Consider the following 23,637-nt stretch of genomic DNA (forward strand, 5'->3'; position numbering starts at 1 on the left):
TGTCCAGAGGTCATCTTCAAGTGTACTCTCCAGTTCATCTGGTGGAATTGGGCATCCTGAGGCAATGTCACAACTGCCTCATGTATACAGACAACCCTCTCCTCTTACCTCTAGACACAAACACTTGTGAGAGATGCAAATACACAGCCAGACTGGAGGCTAAGTGCTCTCAACCCATGACTGTAACAGACAGTCAAAAGGAGAAGAGACACACTAGCATCACACCACCAGTCAAACATGGATCTACAAAACAAGCACCGGCAAAACATACACATAAATACACAAAAACATATTTGGAGGCACTAGGTACCAATCTGAAAAAGAAACAGTGCCCTCCAAAGCAGACAAGCAAGCAAGCTGCACCTCCAAACACAAGCCAGAAAACACATAATTCACTTCAGCAGTGTGCCTCACAACAACCCCTAAGGCAAAACACCATACCCAACATGCTAGTAATAGGAGACTCTATAGTAAGGCACACAGATGTTCCACTCACCAGGCTGAACAAGGAGAAGGTTACTGTCAGCTGCCTATCAGGTGCTAGGATCCGCCACATAAAACAGGCACTTAGGTCACTCCAGAACAAGTACAAGTATGACGCTGTCATTGTACATGTTGGTGTGAATGATCTAAGACGTACCTCCCTGGACTACATTAAAAGAGACATTGAGGAGCTCTCTAATCATGAAGCCCAAGCTGGTATGACCCTGACCTTGAGTAGCATACTACCTTCACCTAGAATGATACCACAATACAAAGACAAAATGATCAATTTCAACAATTGGCTAAGCTTCTGGTGTCATTCTAAGGGGATCCAGTGTCTGTCTGCCTGGGATGACATGATAGACAAGCCTCGCTGTTTCACCAGAGATGGTTTGCACCTGTCACCCCTAGGCTTTCGAATACTGGCCAAGGCTCTTGCCGTCCCCATAGTGCCTTTTTTAGGCAAGGCTCAAAGGACAAACCAACCACCGTAACCAGCACAGGTAACCAAAAACTAAGGGTAATGCTACTCAACGCCAGAAGTCTCGACTTCAAAATGCACACACTCGAGGCACTCCTCAGTATGGAGAAAATCGATGTTTGTGCAGTGATGGAAACCTGGTTCAAGGCTCCAGAGAGCACCCCAGCACTACCAGGTTACAATTCATATCATACCTTCCGGCCTCAGTTACCGGATCGCAGTACAAAGGTTGGAGGTGTATCCATATTCATCAAGGATACCCACATCTTCAGGTTAGTGGCGCAGCATGATGCCCCAGAGATCATCCATGTGCAACTATCAGCAGGCAAAACCACATTTCAAGTCGTAGCCAGTTATAGATCACGCACCATGTCCCAAGATGCTCACTCAGCATTCCTTGAGGCATTGGAAAATATAAAGGTCCTACCCAACAACATAATTTTGGGTGATTTCAACTACCCTGGTATAGACTGGGCGAACTACCAAAGTTCTAACTCCTATGTCCAGTGGTTCATAGAATTTATAAATTGAAATACCCTTGAACAACTGGTATGTTCTCCCACTAGAGGGGACAACATATTGGATTTAGTCATCACAAATATGGGCGCCCATTGTACCACACCCGTTATCACTCCCTCTCTGGTCAGATCAGACCACAAACTGATAACCCTGGACATCCTCACCCCTCCACCTCCCCAGTCAAAGAAACCATCATAAAAAACCTTTCCAAAGCAAACTTCAAACTACTTGCGTCAGAAGTGGAAAGCTTCACTATTCCCTTGCAGAAGGATAATGATATCCAGGATGCGGAATCCTACACCAAGGCACTCTATATGCATCTTCAGGATTGCATGGACCGTGCTATCCCAAATAAAACCAAGACTCCTTCCTCAAGCAAGAAGAAACCAGTCTGGTGGACCCCGGCCATAAGCAAACTATACAATAAAATGAGGAGACTTATACAAAAAAAGGCCAAATCTCAAGTAGAAAAATCTTCCCTGATCAGCTTTAGTAAGAAATTGAGGGCCCTCACCAAGTCAACTAAAGCCAATTTCGAAAAGAAAGTTGCCAAGAATGCCAAGGATAACCATAAGGCCTTCTATGGTTACATCAGAAACCTAAATGGCAATGCTCAGGTCTGTTCTGAGCTGGTACAAAATGGAACAAAATACACTGACCCTTCTGACATTGCCAACATCTTGGCTGACAGGTTCAGTGCAAACCCCCCCCCCCCCTCACCACCTACAGGGCCTATTACTATTCCAGAGGATTGTGTAACTCCAATTATTACTGATACGTTGGTTAATAAGGGTCTATCTAAAGCTAAAAACACTGCCTCCATGGGACCAGATGGTGTCCCGGGCTGTGTCATATGCGAGCTCCAAAATGAATTAACCCCGCATCTGAATACCCTGTTCAGTCTCAGCCTCTCGAAAGGATATGTGCCCATAGAATGGTACACAGCAATGGTGGTTCCACTGCACAAGGGTGGGCCCACAACCGACCCTAGGAACTACCAGCCAATAAGCCTGACCAGTCTGATCTGTAAGGCAATGGAGCGAATGATTATGGAACTCATAAATGGAGAGATTGGGAACCTCCAAACACTTGACCCCACACAGTTCGGCTTCGTCAAGGGCAGATCATGCCTCCTGAACCTGGTGGCCTTCTTTGAGACAGTTACTCAGGCTATAGATAAGGGAAAGGAGGTACACACAGCTTACCTTGACCTTGCTAAAGCATTTGATACCATTCCCCATTCGGGTATTATTGATAAACTCACCAACCTGGGCATAAACCCTTACGTCATATGATGGATCGTAAACTGGTTCTCAGACAGATCCCACAAAGTAAGAGTAGCGGGATCTATGTCCGAATCCAGACCAGTATTGAGCGGTGTGCCTCAGGGCTCTGTCCTGGGTCCCCTCCTGTTTGGCATATATTTCTCAGAAGTACAGGCGAGCACTGAAGAGCTGTGGCTGACCAAGTTTGTGGATGACTGCAAACTGGGTGCTATAATAGAGTCACCGGCCGACATGGATATCCTCCAGACGGGCCTAAACGAGACTGATACATGGTGTCAAAGCCATGGTCTCAAGCTAAATGCTAAAAAATGCGTAGTAATCCCCATTGGAAAAAACAGAGTACCCATGAACTACCACATAGAAGGTAACCCCATAAAAATCTGAAGTAGTAATAAGGGATCTAGGGACTCAAGTAGACAGTCAGCTTTCCTTTGATAACCATGTTGCTGAGGTGGTTAGAAAATCCTTCTATGTGACCCAACTGATCACGAAAGGGTTCGCATCAAGATCTAAGGATGTAATAGTACCCCTCTTCTCTTCCCTCATCAGACCTATTATTGAGTACAATGCACCAATTGGAATGTACCTAGCTAGGCATCTCCAGCAGCTGGAGAGACCACAGAGGTACCTCACTAAGAGGATTACTGGCCTCAAACAGTTGCCCTATGCAGTATGATTGAAAAAACTAAGGCTTTTCTCTGTTGCATACCGCCTTCTCAGAGGCGATCTCTGTCTAACATACAGAGCCATGTCCAACCCAGAATTGTTGAACATGCTCCATCTTAGCAAAACCAAATCCACTCAAGCTACATGCTCTAGGGATATAAACCTCAGAACAACAATGAATAGAACATGCTGGAGGGATAGATTCCCTTTGCAGAGACTTCCCTTACTATGGAACAGGGTCCCGATCTACATAAGGCAGAGCCCCTCACTATCACTCTTCAAGAGGAACCTTGACGAGTGGATGGGTAACAGAAAGTTCACACCAGGGATCACACCAACAGCTCTACTAGATAGGGGCCAAGGGTACTAGCTGCTAGATCAAGGGCCTAGGGAACTAACCAAAGGGGCGGTAAATACCGCACAACGTGGCTGGGCTAATATATGCCTTTGGGCAGATAGCCCAGTACCTACCTATGAACCTATGAACCTATGAGTTTGTACACTGCCAGCAATAATGTTCAGATGATGAATTCTTGAGAAAAATCTGAAGTTAAAGCACATGTTCCTTTGTGCTTTTGGCCTAGGCCATGTCTGAATAGGGTAGAAAGATCAGCCAACATACCTGGTTAATAAATGAACAAAATTCATATTGGTGTGATCCAGCATAAGCATCTTGAATAAGTCTTATAAAATTATTTTAAAAGAATCTAAGAGCTGCCATGGGATAGGGTATATTTCCTTAGCCAGTAAATGCTAATATTAAAATGTTTACCTTTTATGGGCATAATAATTTACAAATGTGTAGCAGGAAGTCTCACCTTATTACAGTGTTTTGAGTCTGAGGAAACTGTTATACTTAATTCATCATATTTACAAGTGAGATATAGCTTAACACTATTAGAACTCTGCTTTACATTGTCTGTACATATAGGTTATTAGCCTGAATCTGTCTTTCAAGACTTGAAAAGTTGTTGTTGGTCTTTCAGCTTTTTCCCGGTAAGGGTCGCCACAGCGGAACTCCGGTCTGCTAATGATTGGCAGTAGATTTTTACGAAACGCTAAGGTGACAGCTCGATGCTCAATCTTCAACGAAGGCACGCCCATTTACACACGCATATCTTTCGAACACTATCCAACTGCGGGGAGGACATGCAGACTTCACACAGAAGGCACTCCCAAGCCCAGCCGAGAATCAAACAGGAGAACCTCTTGCTGAGAGGTAACAATGCTACCGCCGTGCCACCACGGCATCCTTTAAGACTTGAAAAGTAAAAAGTCATGGACATTAAGAAGCCATGTAGTTGGGGCACTTGATGTCCTTGGGAGGTCATTTGCATATATTCCATGGGCCTCTATTGCAGGAGTTTTGGGGTGTTACAAAGTGAAAACTCTAGCTTGCCTGGATTTTTCTTGTAGTTTCCAAATGGTTTGTCTGTGTGACTTTTTTACTTTTTGGTTTGGTTGTTAGTTTGGATATTTTGCAGATACCTTGATGGTTGTGGACATCAGGTGATTTTAAAGACCCTGTATTTCTATACTTTAGTAAGGTAGTTTTCTTGGACGGCCACGGTGGTGCAGCGGTTAGCTTTGCCGCCTCACAGCAAGAGGTTCTCCAGTTTGATCCTCGGCTGGGGTGCCTTCTGTGCGGAGTCTGCATTTCCTCCCTGTGGTTGCATGGGTTTGCTCCAGTTTCATCCCAAAGACATGCTGTAGGTGGATTGGGCACTCTAAATTAGCCCTAGGTGTGAGTGTGCATGTGTGTGTGCCTTCTGTGGAAGGTTGGGTGCTGGTCTGGCAACTTGACACTGTAAAACTCCACTACCAATCATGAGCAGACAGGTGATCTGCTGTGGTGGCCCCTAACCGGGAAAAGCCGAAAGAAGAAGTAAGGTAGTTTTCTTGTGCTGTGCTGATGAGGTTCTGAGGAGGCTGAAGCATGCATGTCTGAAGTCAGTGTAAGTTGGCTTTTTTGGCCTGAATCTGTCTATACATACTTAAAAAAGTCATGGACATCCAGAAGCCATGTACCTGGGGCAGTTGATGTCCTTGTGGAATCAGTTGCGTATATCCCACGGGCATCTAATGCAGGAAGTTTGGGGTGCCACACAATGAACTCTAGCTTGGCTGTTTTTTTTTGTTTGTTTGGTTGGTTTTTGTACGTACAGGTTAGGCATAATCATCCATAATTTCCTATATTCTAGAAAGGAAGCCACTTGCTTTTGAATTAAGACTTGATTTTCAAAAATGAACCACCTTTATAAAAGGCAGTGAAATTGAGCTTAGGAAATAGCTCCATGAGATTTACTGAGCACGTTTACTACATCTAATGTTTAACTCCATTACAACGGACTTCCAGCTCACATCTCTGAATCTAATATGAAATATAAACTTCTGTCAGGTCGCAGCCAGTATCAGAATGCCGTAAGTGCATTAGTTTCGGCTTATGTGCTCTCTGTCTCAATGCTTTTTACAGTCATGCATGTACTGGAAGTCTGTTTATCGCTGGTCTTTTAATTAACAATATAGATCAGGAATCCATTGTGAATTTCAAAACCCGGTATTTATTGTACCTAAAAACACACTTGGTTCATTGTAATGCAGTAACAGTTGCTGTCAGTTCACATGAATTTTGTTCAGATACATTTGTTTCCATTGAAGGAAAACTGAAAACTTCACCACAAAATCACCTCATTATGAACTTGAGATTGAAAAAACATCTGTCCCTGTTTTGGAGGAACACACCTACTTTCAGACTTGATTTACCCCTTTACATAGTTTTCTGAATCTCCTCTCATCACGTGACTGAAGTTGTTTAGTACACATAACCCCCCCCCACATGATCAACTTATTAGTGGCGCCAATAATTTAAAGAAAGAATACACACATATAATGTCTACTTTTTTTAGAAGAAAAAAAATGAATGGCTTTGTTTGGTAACATTTTGAAATACAGTTTATTAAAGGCTACACATTTTACACTGAGACTTTTATAATGTGCTTATATTTTCCCATCATTTCTGTCACCCTCTGTTTTTTTAAATGTGTTCTCAGTAATATCCCACTTTCTCAATGGAAGATAAAAGAGTTGTGTGCTTTTTGGTATTCAAATTTTATGTTAACTACATGTTCAGATTTTTCACTGGCTGTACCTACTTTTCAAGAGATTTTGTATATATTTTCAATCTATGCAGGTTGAGGGGTATGATACGTGCTACTTGCATTTTTTCACTCAACTTGTTTGTTTTCATTTAGGAAAGATACTTCATTGCATTGCTAAAATGTAAAATGTAATGTTTCTTTCACTGCAAACTGTTTTGAGCAGAGATTATTTTTTTCTAAGAATTCTATAAGAACTTCAGTCGTGTGATGCAAAGTCACCTTTAGTGTACACATTTTAATTGCTAAGTATCTTGTCATTAAAGACTGACATGATTCTTTTTTTTTTCATCATTGTCATAGCTCGCCCAGGGGAACTTGTATTTCTATAGTTTCCCTAGTGGTTAAAGTTATTTAAATGCAATTAAAACAGAGAAACTGTTATCAGTAAAGATCTGAAGTTCTTCAGGCTTTCGTTTTTTTTTTAATTTCACAATCTTTGAATGCATAACAAATGTGTTACATTTGAGTCAGGGTGACTTTCATTGACTTTTCACACTAGATTAGAGTTGATCAAAATACAAACTCTGGTCCAGGGTATACCGTTTAGATTGAGTCCTCACAGATTTTATCTGCCAATATTGAAAATTATTGTGACATTCTGTTTGTGTTAACTGTTTCATTGCTACACTTATCAACCAGTAGCCATTCCAAAAAATAAATTAACTAAATAAATAAAATAAAACATAAACAGTCAGGTTTTAAAATGTATGATTCCTAACTGTAGTTTACAGTATATTTAATTTGTATATGCATTTTATATTTATCCCAAAGGTGAGAAGAGAAAAATATGTTATATAATGGCACAATAAATATTTTAAAATTAAATACCGGTAACATACATGAAGCATACAATAATCATTTAACAATTTATTTTATTGCAGTCTTTAAGAAAGTCAAATAAAATTTTAATTCAATCATCCCATCCCTCCTAGAATAGCATTTTACCCTCTGTGGTTTGACATCAGATACAATCTGTTGAAAATTTGTTATGTATTTTTTGTAACATTGGACCAGCTTAAACAGCTGACTAGAAAGCCATGGGTACTACAGCACATATGAGAAGTTGGGCAGATGTTTCCCTTTAAAATGACTACAATGCACACACCATCAGGGAAGATATTTTAGAGAATAAGACACTGCTTCAACACCTGGTACAGCTGTGCTCTGAGAAATGAATTACCACTTCTTGGAAAAGAACTGACTGCCCTTTCTCCTAGGGAAATGTCAGGTCACCACTGCTTTTGAAGGGTTTCTGTACAGGGGGTCAAGGTGAAATTCCTTGCGCTTTAGTAGCCTGAGAAAAAGATGCTGAGGAATAAAACATTGGTTGTTCTTACCTTAGGAAATCATTGCCAATGAGATTTCTAAGTGTGTACTTACAGTGATTCTGTGATTTCTCCCTCTTTAAGTTGGAGTGACCATATGGAGTTGGTATTTATAAGTTTGGTGGTTGTGGAGAGCTTGCTCCCACATCGGGGGTTGAGGAGGACTTGTCCACACAAAAAAATGTTTAAAATTCATTTTTTTGACTTTTTTGTATTCTGTTTTGGTATTTCTGATAGTCTGCATTGTGGAGATGAGTTCATAGTAAACCCCTTTTGTACTTAGTGTCACAAATGAAGAATGAATGAACTAGAGCGGGTATGAGCAAGCAAGACCGGAAGAATAAACTCATTGCTCTGTGTGAGCTTTTCAGCTGTTATGTTGCCTGTGGACAGATGGGTACTTTTAAGGTTTTGTCATGAGATGAAACTAAAAAAAATTCTAAAAAATCTCAGAGGAACCCCACAGGAGGCTGACAGCAGATCACAAAGGTGTGGGGTGTATCTCCTACTTTGGGGGGGGTGGTAATTTCTTTGAGTTTGAACAAATGTGAGAATGGAAAGTACAGTACGGTAGGTGCACCTAGACCCCCCCTTCATGGAACTATTCACCTTTATTTATTTATTTATTTATTTATTTTCCATTTAACAAATGTAAAATAAATACATAAATAAATAAATAAATAAATAAATAAATAAATAAAGGTAGATGAATAGTTTCATGAAGGGGAGGGTCTAGGTGCAAATCTTTAAAACTGAAAAAACAGTTGCATGTGTCTTGAAACATCAGCATCGTTGTCCATGTAGCAACGCGTTATTCAGTTTAAAGCCAGGTTAAAAGAGTTTGGGGAACTAAGAAGGAGCTTTAGATTAATAGCATCCATTGTAATGTTTCCAGCGAGGCTATCTGTTCATGTCATGGGATGAAACAGAATACTTTCCATCATGGCCATTTCAATGAACAGTTAAATCACTAGAGCAGTAGTTGTAACAGTTCCGTTTTTAGTATTGGATATCTGTTTGGGTAGGTGCAGGTCTACATTGGCATGCTGTCGTCTCCTGTGCCTATGAGGGAAATTACATTTTATATAAGAGATTTTATTTATTTCTAGTAAGTATTTCAACCAGATAAGATGAACCAATAAAACAGTATCAGGGTAGTCCTGTGTTCTATTCCCAAAACTTCAGAGTAGCCAGTGAAGTAAGCTGCAGCAGAAGAAGTAAGTCAGAAAAAAATTGGTCGTAGTGGTAAAAACCTCTGAAAGATAACATGTACAGGAGAAAGTATGCTGGGATAAGAAAACCATTATGGAAGTTGATATGTATTGTCCCAATTTAGGCAAAGAGGTTTCTAAACTAGTAGTTTTGATAAAGGGGCATTGCACTGATATTGTGGCAGCCACAGGAACATGGTAGGTAGGGAAACATAAACCCAGAGAGCTACACAATTAATGCACAAACCAGAGAAGATAGAAGAGAAAATATATCATGTTTCCATCTTTTTCCAAAAAGAAGTCATTTTGATAGATGCAAGTTGAAAGCGCTTAATGTAAGAATGAAAGTTTCTTGGCTGATCACTGTTTTCATTTTTTGAGTTTTGTTGTTTTATGGCAGTGTTTAGTTTTTTTGCAAAATATATTATTTTTTATGTAAGGGACAATAGTAAAGTAGAAGCACAGTGAATAAAATAGAGGCTATGTCTATTAGTAGCATCAGTGGTACAACAGGAAGCACAATCACCCTTGATACAAAGGCTGTGGGTTCTAGTCCCACAACAGGTAGTTGGCTTGCTAACAATTGAAGTACAACATAGAGGGGGTGCTGCACTCCTGCGTGTGCCATCCTTTGAATGAGATGTTAAACTGAGACCCCATTTGCCAGAGTAGGTGCAGCTCAACTGGATGTAAAGACCCCCATGGCAGCCCTTTAAAAAGAGTAGGGGAACTTCCCTTGATGGTCTGGTTGCATTTCCCCTAGGGGTTGAAATAGCACCTCTGGTCTCCTCTGAAAATGGACTACAAGCCTAGTGGTGCTAACTCGGTCAACAAAGCATAAATAAATGTCATACTTTATGTAAGGGAAAGAGCAAAGTGGGAGCAGGAAGGATAAAATAAAAGATGTGTTCTGTTTATGTAAGGAAAACGAGTGAAGTAAGATAAGAACTGAAGAAGTAAAGAGAAAAGAAGGCATTGTTATGGCAACAAACGACAATGCAGATAGGATTATTCATATCAGGAGGACAGCAGGATAAGAAAATGAAACACTGTATCTCTAGGATGCCAGAGAACACAGAACTAAATGAAACACTGTATCCCTAGGATGCCAGAGAACACAGAACTATTTTTGCAAGAGACATTCATATGCTAAAGCTGAACAGTAGTACCTTGGATGCAGGTATACTGAAAAAAATATTTTTGGTGTCATTTAAAGTGCTAAATACAAGCAGCAAGGACTAGAACCCAAGACAATTATCATATAGTTACCATGAATTAGTGGAATCCATTAAACATGCCATGCCTGTCTGCAATAGACATGTGCATTCAAATGAAAAGTAAAACAGACTGATTCACATTAAGCAGCATAAGAGATTTGGGAAGTGTGTACATTTTTGGAAATTTATAGTAAAAAGTACTATTAGTACTACTAAGACTTAGGCTAACATTTGAAGCTAACTAGAATTATGAGTCCAACTTTGATTACTTAGTAAATTAAGGAATAACACCCAGCATTGCTCTGGACTTATTCAAATTGTCACCACCTGCTCTGATCTGGTAGATATTGCCAATATACTTGCAAACAAATTAATTGCAAACTTCACCCCCAGAGGCAATGATGCAAGGCCCCCCCTGAGAACTCCCATCATCACTTATGATCATGTGCTGTCCAAGACTAAAACTACTACTGCATGGGAGCTTATAATATTCCTGGCTGTTTAATAAACAAAACCAAGCAATCCCTGGCAGTGCTTCTCCTTAAACTGTTTAACCTGACTTTAACCAGCGGCTTTGTTCCTGACGTTTAGGATACGTCATTAGTGATGGCAATTCACAAGGCCCCACCACTGACCCCAGGAATTACAGACCCAACCTGATGAGTCTTATTTGCAAAGCCAGAACATATTATACCTGACCTCATAAACTATGTATTTATTTATTTATATTGGTTGAACAGATAGATGAGTTAGTCCAAAGACCCTTTTTCAGTCACAAGTCATGAGTAATCAAAATAAAATCCATAGGTTCATAGGTTCATAGGTAGATACTAGGCTATCTGCCCTAGGGCATTTATAAGCCTAGCCAGAGTGTATTTTGCTTCCACCTCCCTATTAGATTAGCCTACTGTGCCTCTGTAAAGTAGGCCACAGAAGGTACCCTTTTAAGATTAGTTTACTGTGCCTCTGTCTAGCAGATACACAGAAGAGATCCCAGGGGTGAATTTGCGATTTCCCATTCACACGTCCAGATTTCGCTTGAAGAGGGTCAGCGAGGGGCTATGTCTAACATGAATTGGGATTCTATTCCAGAGTGAGGGGAGCCTCTGGGAAATTAATCTGTCCCTCCAGCATGTCCTATTTATTTTTGTGCTGAGGTTTAGGTCCCTGGAGCGTGTAGCTCTAAGGGACTTGGATTTTTTGAGGTGGAGCATGTCCATTAATTCTGGGTTTGACATGGCTTTGTACGTCAGGCATAGATTGCCTCTGAGTAGGAGGTAAGCAACTGAGTAGAGCTGGAGTTTCTTTAGTCGAGCTGCATAGGACATCTGTTTGTAGCCCATGATCCTCTTGGTGAGGTACTTTTGGGGTCTCTCCAGTTGCTGCAGATGTCGAGTAAGGTACATCCCAAAAGGGGCATTGTATTCAATTATGGGCCTGATGAGTGACGAGTAGAGGGGCACAATGACCTCTCTTGATCTAGATGCAAACCCTTTTGTGATAAGGTGGGCTATATAGAAGGTCTTTCTAACCACTTTGGCAACATGATTATCAAAGGAGAGATTGCTATCTACGTTGGTCCTCAAATCTCTAATTACTTCTTCCGTTCTTAATGGATTACCACCTATGTGGTAATTTGTGGGCACCTTGTTTTTCCCAAAGGGGATGACTATGCACTTTTTAGCATTTAGCTTGAGGCCGTGGCTCTGGTACCAAGCATCCGTCTCTGTGAGACCCTTTTGGAGGATGCTTGTGTCAGCTGGAGATTCAATTATGGCCCCCAGTTTGCAGTCATCTGCAAACTTTGTCAGCCATAATCCCCCCGTGTTAGCCTGAACCTCAGAGAAGTATATACCAAACAAGAGAGGTCCCAGAACTGAGCCCTGTGGGATGCCACTTGTAACTGGTTTGGATTCGGACATGGCACCTGTGATTCTGACCATGTGGGTTCTATCTCTGAGCCAGTTTGCAATCCATCTTGAGATATAGGGGTTGATATTTAAGCTGGTAAGCTTATTTATGATGCCCGAGTGGGGTATTGTGTCGAAGGCTTTTGCGAGGTCCAGGTAGGCTGTGTGGACTACCTTGCCCTCATCTATGGCTTTGGTAACTGTTTAAAAGAAATCATCTAGGTTTAAGAGGCAAGATCTGCCCTTAACAAAGCTGAATTGGGTAGGGTCCAGTGTCTGGAGGCTCCCAATGTCTTTGTTTATGAGTTCCATGATAATACGCTCCATAGCTGTACAGACCAGGCTAGTCAGGCTTATGGGGCGATAGTTTCCGGGTTCCGTTGTGGCACCACCTCTGTGGAGTGGGACCACTGTAGCTGTACGCCATTCTTTGGGTACATATCCTGTAGTAAGGCTAAGTTTGAACAGTGACTTAATGTGAGGGTTCAGTCCTTCTTGGAGCTCATGTAAGACACAGCCTGGGACACCGTCCAGTCCCATATATGCTGTGTTTTTTGCTTTGGAGAGGGCAGCTTTCACCTGTACCTGTGCATCTGTGATGTCATGGAGGTTACATTCAGTTGGGATAGGCATTTGCTCCTTTTGGGGGAGGGGGGGAGAAGTTTGCGCTGAATCTGTCTGCCAGGATGTTGGCTATGTCTGTAGGTTTGGTATATTTTGTACCGTTATGCAACACTTCAGAGCATACTGGGAGTTTCCGCCCATGTTCCTGACATAACTAAAGAAGGTCTTGTGATTATCTTTAGTGTCTAGGGCAATTTTTCTTTCGAAACTGGCCTTTGATGATTTTATGAGGCATCGAAGTTTCTTGCTAATACTGATCAGAGATGCCTTCCCTTTTTGGGATTTTGCTCTGTCATGTAGTAGCTTCCTCCTTCTGTTGTATAGTTTATTTATGGCTGGGGTCCACCAGACTGGTCTCCTGTTTTTGGAGGAGTGAGTCTTGGTTTTATTTGGGATAGCACAATCCATGCATTCCTGCAGGTGCTCATAGAATGCATTTGTAAAGGATTCTGTGAATTGGGCTGTATTTTCCTCTGGCCCAGGGGCTTTGAAGGATTCCACCTCAGTCTTGAGAAGTGCAAAGTTGGCTTTTGAGAAATTCTTTACAGTGATTTCCTTGGCTGGGGGTGGGGATGGGATATGGATGTCCAGGGAAATTTGTTTATGGTCTGATCTTACCAATGAGGGGTTTACCTCTGGTGTGGAACATAGAGTCCCCATGTTGGTGATGACCAGGTCCAATATGTTGTTCCCTCTTGTGGGAGTGGTGACCAGTTTTTCCATTGCGTTAGAGCTTATAAATTCAAGGAACCATTGGGTGAGGGTGTTTGGGCTTGATTAGTTTTCCCAGTCAATGTTTGGGTAGTTGAAGTCACCCAATAACATAGTGTTTGGAGAGACCTTCATATTCTCCAGTGTTCTCAGGAATGCCAAGTGGAGTTCCTGTAATAGGGAGGGTGTTCTGTAGCAGGCTACAAACTGAAAGGCAGTTTTGCCTGCTGTTAGTTGCACATGGATGGTTTCTGAAGCTTCGTGCAGTGCCACTAACCTGGAGGTGTAGGTATCTTTGATGAATATAGATACACCCCCTACTTTTGTGCTTCGGTCCAAGTTTTGGGGCTGAAACGCATGGTATGAGTTATAAACTGGTAGTGCTGGGGTGCTCTCAGGAGCCTTGAACCAGGTTTCTGTTACTGCACAGACATCGATTTTCTCCATACTGAGGAGAGCCTCGGGTGTGTGCATCTTGAGGTTTAGACTTCTGGCATTGAGTAGCATTACCTTTAGTTTTTTTATCCTTGGGTTGTCTATGGAGGTGGGTTTGTCCTTTGAGCCTTGCCTAAAAAAGGCACTATGAGGGTGGCAAGAGCCTTGGCCAGTATACGAAAGCCTAAGGGTGACAGGTGCAAGCCGTCCCTAGCAAAGCAACATGGCTTGTCGAGCATGTCATCCCAGGCTGACAGAAACTGATCATTTTGTCTTTATACTGTGGCATCATTCTTGGTGAGGGCAAGATGCTACATAAGGTCAGGGTCATACCAGCCTGGGCTACATGGTCAGAGAGCTCCTCTATGTCTCTTTTCATGTAGTCCAGGGAGGTAGGTCTCAGGTCATTCACACCAGCATGGACAATGACAGAGTCATACTTGTACTTGCTTTGGAGTGACCTGAGTGCTTGCGCTATATGGCAGATCCTGGCACCCGACAGGCAGCTTACAGTGACCTTCTCCTTGTTCAGTCTGGTGAGCGGGACATCAGTGTGCCGGACAATAGAGTCCCCTATAACAAGTGTATTTGGTGTGTTGTTTGGCCTTAAGGGCTGTGACTGTGAGGCACACTGATTTTGTGAGATATGTGATTCATGGGTATTGTTGAGGGGTGGCTGTTGCTTGGATATCTGCTTAGGAGGTCTTTGCTGTTTAGGCAGATTTTTATTTAGAGCCTCTGAGTATGTTTTTGTGCGTTTATGTGTTGGGTATGCAGATGCAATACGTCTGTGTGAGACTGGATTTGTGGTGTGGGTGGTTACCTTTTCCTCCTGACTGACTGTACCAGTCTTGGGTTGAGAGAGTTCTGCCTCCAGTTTGGCTGTGTAACTGCATCTCTCACATGTATTAGAGTTTGTTGGAAGGAGGAGAGGGTTGTCTGTGTACATAAGGCAATTGTAACATTGCCTCAAAATTCCCAGATTCACCAGCTGGACTGGAAAGTAACCTTGAAACTGACCCTTGGACATACCAGATTAGTAAAGGAAACTGTTTTTTTACTGATCAGATTAGGGAAGAGAAATGATTTTTCACTTGATCAGAAAGGACCAATCTGGAGCCTAATACTTATAAGAAGTCAAGGAGGGTGTAGTGCTCTAGTTAGTTAGTGTTTCCTTATAAGACCTGAGCAAGTGCAGGGTTTTAGAAAGAGAACAGAATGATTACTTTAAGAGTTTGAACAGTTCTAAGGGAGAAAGTGAAGAGCAGACTTTCTGGAGCCTGGAATAGTTTAAACCTGCTTAAGCAGCGCTGCCCGACGCTGCTCAGTGTGCAAAACCGCGCAAAAAGAGAGTTGTAGGGCTTTAAGAGAGAGAGATCAAGGAGTTTAGAATTGACCCAAAATCGCCAATAAAACTACAGCTTCTAGGTAGTAACCATTCCTCCAGGGACACTCCCACTGGTGAACACAGAGACTTCCCTTTAGCCCAAGCAAGCACTGGCCTTCTAGAAACTTCCAAACAGTTCAGAACAGCAAATCTGTAACTGAACTTTCTTAACTTTCAGAAAGTGGGAAAAAAGCAAGATTTTTTTTCTTTTCTTTTTGTTGTATTTTAAAGGTAGCAGAGATACACAAGCAGCAAAATATTCACAACAGTGCAATAAATGACCCCGCACTTGAGTGCTAGGCCAAAATCAGGTAAAATGCAGTTTTTAGAGAAAAAAACGATTTTAAATTAAGTGCAACACAGGAAATGCAGTAAAAAGGCTCTAGATGTGTTCCAAGTACTGTTACTGTTACAGATATAAACTTTAGCAAACCGAAAAATGCCAAAAAGTAGGCGGCAAAGCAGTAAAACTTAACAAAAAATCAGAAGAAAATACTTAAAATCACAAAAGTGGCTCCTTTTCTTCTCTCAGCATTTTCTCCATGTATTACTTTCTCAAAATGTCAGATATAGAAGAGAAAATGGATACTAGGTGACAGTGTCACTTTCTTTCATGTTGACCCCTTTGATCTAACTCAAGCCAACTCTGTGAAAACAGTGAGGGAGATCTTAGATAACCTTGTTTAATTTGTGTTCTGGGTATAGAATAAGCAACCTATTGACAGGTAAATGGGATTGCCTGATGCCAGCTCACCTGTCCTGGGGAAGGAATAGGCATTGCTGGAGTTTTTCTGCATATGTTCTACCTTAGGGAAGGGCAGGTGCTGCAGCTGTTGTAAAATGCAACTGGGGGGAGCATGAGCACATCAGGCAGTACATGCACACTCTGTGTGGACCCGTATGTGTGTGGAAGTGTGCACTCTTATTCTCTTGTACAGTGGGTGCTACACTGTGCACTTCCTGCTCATTTGGAGGGGGTGTCATGTGCATACAAAAACATCTCCTAACTCATAATACAATATATAAATTACCTCTAAAAATTAAAAAAAGTTTCAGCACAAGTTAAAATGTGCAATGGCACACACTTTTTATATAAAGTAATCAGGCCAAAAAAAAAAACTCCATTCAGCTCATTACACGACAGGCTATCTTAAGTAGACATTATCATACACTCTGGAAGGGTAGACTTATAAAACCTTATTTTTGTATTAAAACAGGAGTGAAATTTCCAAGTACAGATGGTAACAAAAGTACAAATATACATAAACTGATGCAGGGATCTTGTTTAGTAACCGTGCATTCACCACAGGAATAGCTCATTAACCTGGGTGCTAATTTAATAGTATAAAATGCTCTGGTGTCACTGACATTTGCATTGCAAAGGGCCACTCATACTACTGCCTAATTCTAGACAAGACATACTTTTTCATTTAAGCACAATAACAATAAAAGTGTGTGCTGTTAATTGTGTATTCTGTAAAGAATGACTCTGGATTCATGTTAATCAATCAATAACTCTTGTCATGGAGTGCCGATTGATCAGAAAAGAATGGCCTAATCAACTTTTTTTTGCCAGAGGGCCAGCCCCCTGCATTGGCCATGAGGGGGCACCCGCCCACACCCCTTGAATGTAAGTATGTGCATCCTTAGGCCGCAGTCACACAGCAGAGGAGCAAAAAAATATTTTATGCCAAGATTTTCTTGATCGCTCAGCATTCGCTGAAAGTGCTATTGATCAACTGACACTTTTATATATTCCCACTAGTTGTAAGAAGTAATCTTTATTACGGACTTCAAATGCTTTAACACTTTTCCCTGTGCATTTTGGGAATAGAGAATATTAATGTAGTATTAATTAGTGCTCTTACTTGATGTCTAGTTTTATTATGCTGATCACATTGCAGAATATCATTCATTAGAATTTATAGTGCACTGGTGATATTCTCCAGGACTCTGCGACTATGGAACAAAATTGCATCATAACATAATCTTAAGTAAGTGTGTGTGTGTGTGTGTGTGTGTGTGTGTGTGTGTGTGTGTGTGTGTGTGTGTGTGCATAAGCATGTGTCTTTGCCCATGTGCAAGCATATATGTGTCTTAACATGCATGAATATTAACATGAGGTTTCCTGCCTTTCTTATGAGATACTGAGAAAGTGAGAAATGTCTGAAGAGCAAGAAACAAGAAATGAAAAGTGTGTGTGTGTGTGTGTGTGTGTGTGTGTGTGTGTGTGTGTGTGTGTGTGTGTGTGTGTGTGTGTGTGTGTGTGTGTGTGTGTGTGTGTGATAATTATTTTTTCCCCACAAGGTTAACTTTTTGATAACTTTTTTCCCAAACAGCAAACTTCCTTTTTCATTGAACTGTTTCCCTTTCTCACCATGGAAGTGCTTCAGTGTGAGAGATGGAAAAAAAAACATTTCTCATTTGTTTCTGTCCCAACAGATGTACTAATTTCTTGAACCACTCGGTGCATGTTATTTATTTATTTATGTATGTATGTATGTATGTATGTATGTATTTATTTATTTTTTATTTTTGCAGTGAATGTTATTCAGTTCACATCTTGGTTATGGTGGTGTACTTTTTTCCATTTGGTTATGTTTTGTGGCTTTATCTGTCCTTTTCTTTTGTTCTGGCTCTATTATTTTTCCTGGTTTTTGCAAGACATTCAGTTGCTGGTGCTCTTTAATTTGAGCTATGTATAATGTTAGTTAAAAAACTTGTATGTAATTGTTAATTGCAAAATAAAGACAGTAGTTATTTTCAGTCTCTGAATATACAAACTGAGGTAAAATATTCAGATTTGTTAAAAAATGAACTTGCATTGTGCTTTGCAGTAATTATGTCACTTACAAATGTCCTGCTCCGCCACTGTTGCATTTAAAAGTCAAACCTGCAGTGAGGCAATATTAATGCTATTATTGCATTCATCTTCTTTACTTTAGTTGTGTATCTTAGGTTTTGAATTCATCTCCATTTGTGTTTTCATAGGAAGCTGTTCGTTTGATGAACCATACAGCAAATGTGGATACAGCCAAGCAGAAGATGACGACTTTGACTGGGTGCAAGTGACTGAAAGACATTCCTCTGGCCAATGGATGCCATCAGGTTTGTTATTTTTTCTTTTTTTTATCTTGTGACAGTCCAAATGATATTTTTTTTTTTAGTATTTTTAGCATATTTTTATTGTTAAATTCACAGGCGATAATCAGTATTTGTTGAAGTGGAATTGCTTGGATGAAAATAATACATTTATAATGTTTTTTTTTTTAACTTCTGTTACCTGAGCAAAGTTACTCATGACGATTGGAAGGTGATATAACTGAAATCAAGCAAAGGTATAGAGTGAAATTCCTTTCAGGGTGTTTCCTAGATATCTAGACTTTGGATTAGAGTATCTGAGTGCATAAGTTAATAAATTAGTATGCTTGTTAGGAAGAAGAAACCAATTTTGCTACAAATGTTACATGCATGATTATTAGTAAACTTCAAAAATGTGATCACTTAAATAGTAACACTAGCAGTCATTTATATACATTATCCAGTCTGCATTTGTAGAATTCTGCAATATATGAAAATTGTAGTTAATAGTAATACAATAATATACCATGATAACCAATTTTAAGGTAGTCCTGTTTCCATTTTGAAACAGTAATTGTAACTAAGAGAGGAATGTTAGATGTACAAAAATTATGTCAGAAGTATGTATTAGAAAGAATACATCAAACAGGCCGCAAGGGTTACTTACAGTCCATCCCATATTTTTAAAAAAAGTGCATGAATATCTTGATCAAGCACTTATCTGAGTATTTTATGTTGTATACTTTCACAGTAATGCACGACGTATCAGAATATTTTGATTTTTTTGTAGCAAATGCAGTTCAGCCACACTTAAAGACTGTTTTGCAGATTTCATCAAATGTCACATCTTAGCTTTTATGTTTATACCAAAAAGTGAATTAGCAGTGGTGTCAATGTGTGACCTAAATATCACTGGTCCCTTATTGTTAATCCTGTTCTGTCTATTAGGAAAGGTTGGGGAATTGGTAAAACTCCTGATGGATTTTTTTCTTTATCCTAATCCTCTTATTTTTTTATGCTCTTTATGAAGAGTGGGACAGAGACTCCAACTCTGAGAAGCTAACTTGCTTCCATGTTTCAAGTACCAGGTTACATAGGCCCCCAGCCTCATCTGAGGTAAGCCTAGAGTCTGCTAATACTGAATAATGCATCATAAAACTTATCGCCTGCTCATTTGTCTCCACTAAACTTAGAAAGGTTTTAATGTTTGTGGCTAATCTGATCTCTAATGGCAGTTTGTTCCACAGTGTGACAGCCATTCCCAGGAACCTCCTTTTCATGAGTGTGCAGAGTATGTTAGCTGTTGCTACCAATAGTTTCCTAATTCTGGTATTAATTCATTGAGACCTGAATGTAACACCTAAGGAAGCTGCCAATTTATATTATTAAAGTATTTTACCATCACTATCAAATCACTTTTACAGATTTTATAACATATAGTCTTATGCTTTGCAGTCTTTTTGGATAACTTAATGTTCTCATTCTTAAAAAAAAAACATTTGTTGTTAGTGTTTATTGCCACATAGAAATCTCCAAGCAAAAAACACACTGGAAATCAGTGAATGCTGTTCTGACTGATTTATTGAATAGTCAACAAGGAAATAACCATAGCTATGTTAATCAAAGCATTTAGCATTTTTTCTGTACATTCAACATCAGTTTTACAATCACAGCCCAAGTAAATGATTCATTTAAATGTAATAGATCAAATGCAACCAGTTGGTGTACCGTTCACCTGTTCCCGGCAGATCAATTACTGACCGGAGGCGTACTCAGTGCCTCCTTGGTCCCAAAATTGATAATACCTTCTTTTCTGCCTAAATCCTTATTATAACCATTTTTCAAATAATTCAGACTGGAGAGAGGAGGATGTCAGGGGGAAAATTACAGAAGGCCATTTTGGCCTACACCCACTAGCATGCTGCCATGCTGTCCACTCCATCCTTTCCCTCTGTTTATAAAGAATGATTAATTTACATTTTGCATAAAGAATAACTGTCTTGTACAAACATGGCCAAATGTAAGTTAAATAAATTCCAATCAAGTTCATTCAAATGAACACCATCTTCATTCTAAAAATCAGGATCTGGGGAGTTTAAATTAAGGTGTTGTATAACTGAGAATGTCTGTAAAGCAGAGTCTGGTTATTCTGTGATTTAGAAACCTATAACTAATCTCAAAAGCCTCTGGATTTCAGGCTCTTGTCCAAAGTAACCTTGGCAAAATGGTTGGCCACAATAAGATCATGTGAGGAAATTTCTCCTGAAAAATACTCAAACCAGCCAATATTCTGCTCAGCAGTGTGCATTTGGGTATTACTGAAACATTGCTGCCTCATTAATGACCTGGGAAGGTCCACAATAAAGCTCACAGACAGTCAAATTCTCTTCCTTTAATGTCACAACCAAAGCACAAAAACAAAGCTCTGCATTAACATTCTGAATTACATTTTCGTTTGTAAAACTTCATCAGATGTGGGGACGGGTTGCTTCAAAGGGTAGCCCACACACAGGAAGCTTTGGGCATGAGCAGTAACAGTCAGGTTCATATTCTCAGTCAGTGCCACAACACAGATACAGACATCTTAGTGTTTTTGCTGGGTAGCCCGCACACAGGAAGCTTTGGGCATGAACAGTAACACTCAGGTTCATGTTCTCAGTCAGTGCCACAACACAGATACAGACATCTTAGTGTTTTTGCTGGGTAGCCCGCACACAGGAAGCTTTGGGCATGAACAATAACAGTCAGGTTCATGTTCTCAGTCAGTGCCACAACACAGATACAGAAATCCTACTGTTTTTGCTTTCCTGATGGTCTCTCCAGCTTCAGCAGAGGCAGTTTTATTTACTGTAATATGGAAAACCCTGATTTAAATTAATGTTAAGATTTTTTTTTGGCTGATTACTTCATAACACAAGCAACATTGAGATAATCCTACTCAGACACCCTAAGATGTCATCGCCTGCCTTCTAATAGACTTGTGATTGAAGAACAAAATTAATGTGCTGCCTCTGGCAAACAAGAAGGTTCCCTAACAACACAGAACCTATTTCAAGGGTGACCTTCAGGTGTACTGCAGAGAGAACAGTGATCATGTAACTGTTACAAATGGATGTCTTCTGCTACAGTGATGTTCTCAATTATAATGGTCTTCAGAATGAAGCTGGAGAGACCATCAGGAAAGGAAAAACACTAAGATGTCTGTATCTGTGTTGTGGCACTGACTGAGAACACGAACCTGACTGTTACTGTTCATGCCCAAAGCTTCCTGTGTGTGGGCTACCCTTTGAAGCAACCCATCCCCGCATCTGATGAAGTTTTACAAATGAAAATGCAATTCAGAACGTTAATGCAGAGCTTTGTTTTTGTGCTTTGGTTGTGACATTAAAGGAAGAGAATTCAACTGTCTGCGAGCTTTATTGTGCACCTTCCCAGGTTTATTGTTTGTTTTACAAGTAATCTTTGTGGACCTAGTGCAATTGTCTTTGGATGCCTCATTAATGAGTAATTAGCACTTCAGTGGCTTGTCTTTGATTACCAGTTGTTCCAAAATAGGGAGGAAGCTGAAATTATGAATACTCAATAGTGCAAACAGATGAGTCAAACCGGAGGTTTAGTCCATTATTTCTCACCCGCAATCTGCTTGCTGCTGTGTGTATGATGGAGTGACCCAACACGCAGGTAGCTGGTAAACCCATAATGATGAGACGAATGTCATCTAACGTATTTCAAGAACATGTTCGATTTCCACCTAGCAGTTCTTTTTAGGATATCAGTAGATTGTCCTTCCTGGCTATAGATCAGTGGTTCTCCCAGTTCTTGACAAGGGTGAGGAGAAGCCATATGGTGATGTAACTAGACTACTGACAGCTATCATGCCCATGTTATTGGCTTCAAACCAGGTGATGGTCAGCCCTTTTGGATGCTGGAAATTAGATTTTTGAACTCATCCTTATAACTGGGATTATCGAATGCTGGTGCCCAGTAAACAGGCCCATCACCAATGGTTTTCCTTTTTAAGGAAAATGAACAAACCTTTGCCTGTTTGATCTGTTTTGGATTTCATTTGCCATATGACCACTTGATCTTGAGAATTTATGATAGCTTTCAAATGGACTAAATGTAGTCGATCAGCAAACCTGAAGGCTCTCTGTACATCCAAGTGAAAAATGTAGCCAAAATCACTAGTAAGTAGAACTTCTGAAATGAGTCTTTCACCTTTAATTGGAATCGGTGGCAAATGCTCACACAAGGGTTTTCTAGAGCTTCTTGAATATCCACAAAGCAAACAGCACCAGAATTACCAATTTTAAAGACTTAAACCTTGCTTGTGATATAAATAGGACCTGCTGGAGAGACAGGTATGTATCCCAGAGACTACCCTGTCTCTGGAACAGGCTCCCATCCATGTGAAGCAGTTCCTCCCTAACCCAATTCAAGTGCAACTTGGACAATTGGATGGGGAACAGGAAATGAATCCCTGGTTTAGCACCGATGTCTCTAATGGACACAGGCAGCCTGTAAATGTTTCATCTCCCAAGCCCCCGCTTACACTTATCAAGGATATCAGAAGCTGTCAGAGATTTGGGATGCATGCTAGGCTTAAAAAAGTCCCTTGGGTTCATTAGCCTAGTAAACACCCATAAATCTACAAACTTACTACTACATTTCAATTAACACCTGTGACACTTGCCCTCATGAACAGCCACTAACCAACTGTTAAACTGACTGCTTGAGCAGGTTCCATCTTGGCTAGAAACCTGACAGTAAAGTGTCTCGAGCACTGTGCACTTCTCAACATTTACTTGGGATGGTACTCCCAATAACACTTTGCTTCAAATTCAAGTAATTGCCATTCTGCTTCATAAAAGCCTGTTATTGATGATTTATTGAACTATTTCCTGTCGTACTGAAATCTGTTAAACAACTGGCGATATCCCCGATCTTACAGGTGAGACAGTCTGAAATGTCAATATAATGCTTGTATATCTGTTGTTGTTTTAGCATGTGTGATTCTCTAATTATTTTCTTAAAATAAATATCTAGTATAACTAAACAGCAATACTATCTTGCCCAAAAGGAACTGCTGCCCTTTGACCCATTGCTCCAACTCGTCAACATTTATTTTTATTTAAGCTGGTGC

At 40.4% G+C, this 23,637-nt stretch overlaps 1 protein-coding gene across 8 annotated transcripts in view; it reads left to right on the top strand.

Moving 5' to 3' along the window:
- The window catches only part of PTPRM (protein tyrosine phosphatase receptor type M), a 4,358,319-nt gene that overhangs the window by 843,834 nt on the left and 3,490,848 nt on the right, over nucleotides 1-23,637 (top strand). For all 8 annotated transcript variants that reach the window (XM_044066519.1, XM_044066517.1, XM_044066518.1 and 5 more), the window contains exon 2: nucleotides 18,405-18,521. In XM_044066519.1, coding sequence (XP_043922454.1) covers nucleotides 18,405-18,521 — 117 coding nt within the window. The remainder of the gene's footprint in view (nucleotides 1-18,404; nucleotides 18,522-23,637) is intronic.

Source organism: Protopterus annectens, chromosome 3.part1 (assembly GCF_019279795.1).
Source record: "Protopterus annectens isolate FY-2018-M chromosome 3.part1, PAN1.0, whole genome shotgun sequence".
Lineage (NCBI taxonomy): Eukaryota > Metazoa > Chordata > Ceratodontiformes > Protopteridae > Protopterus > Protopterus annectens.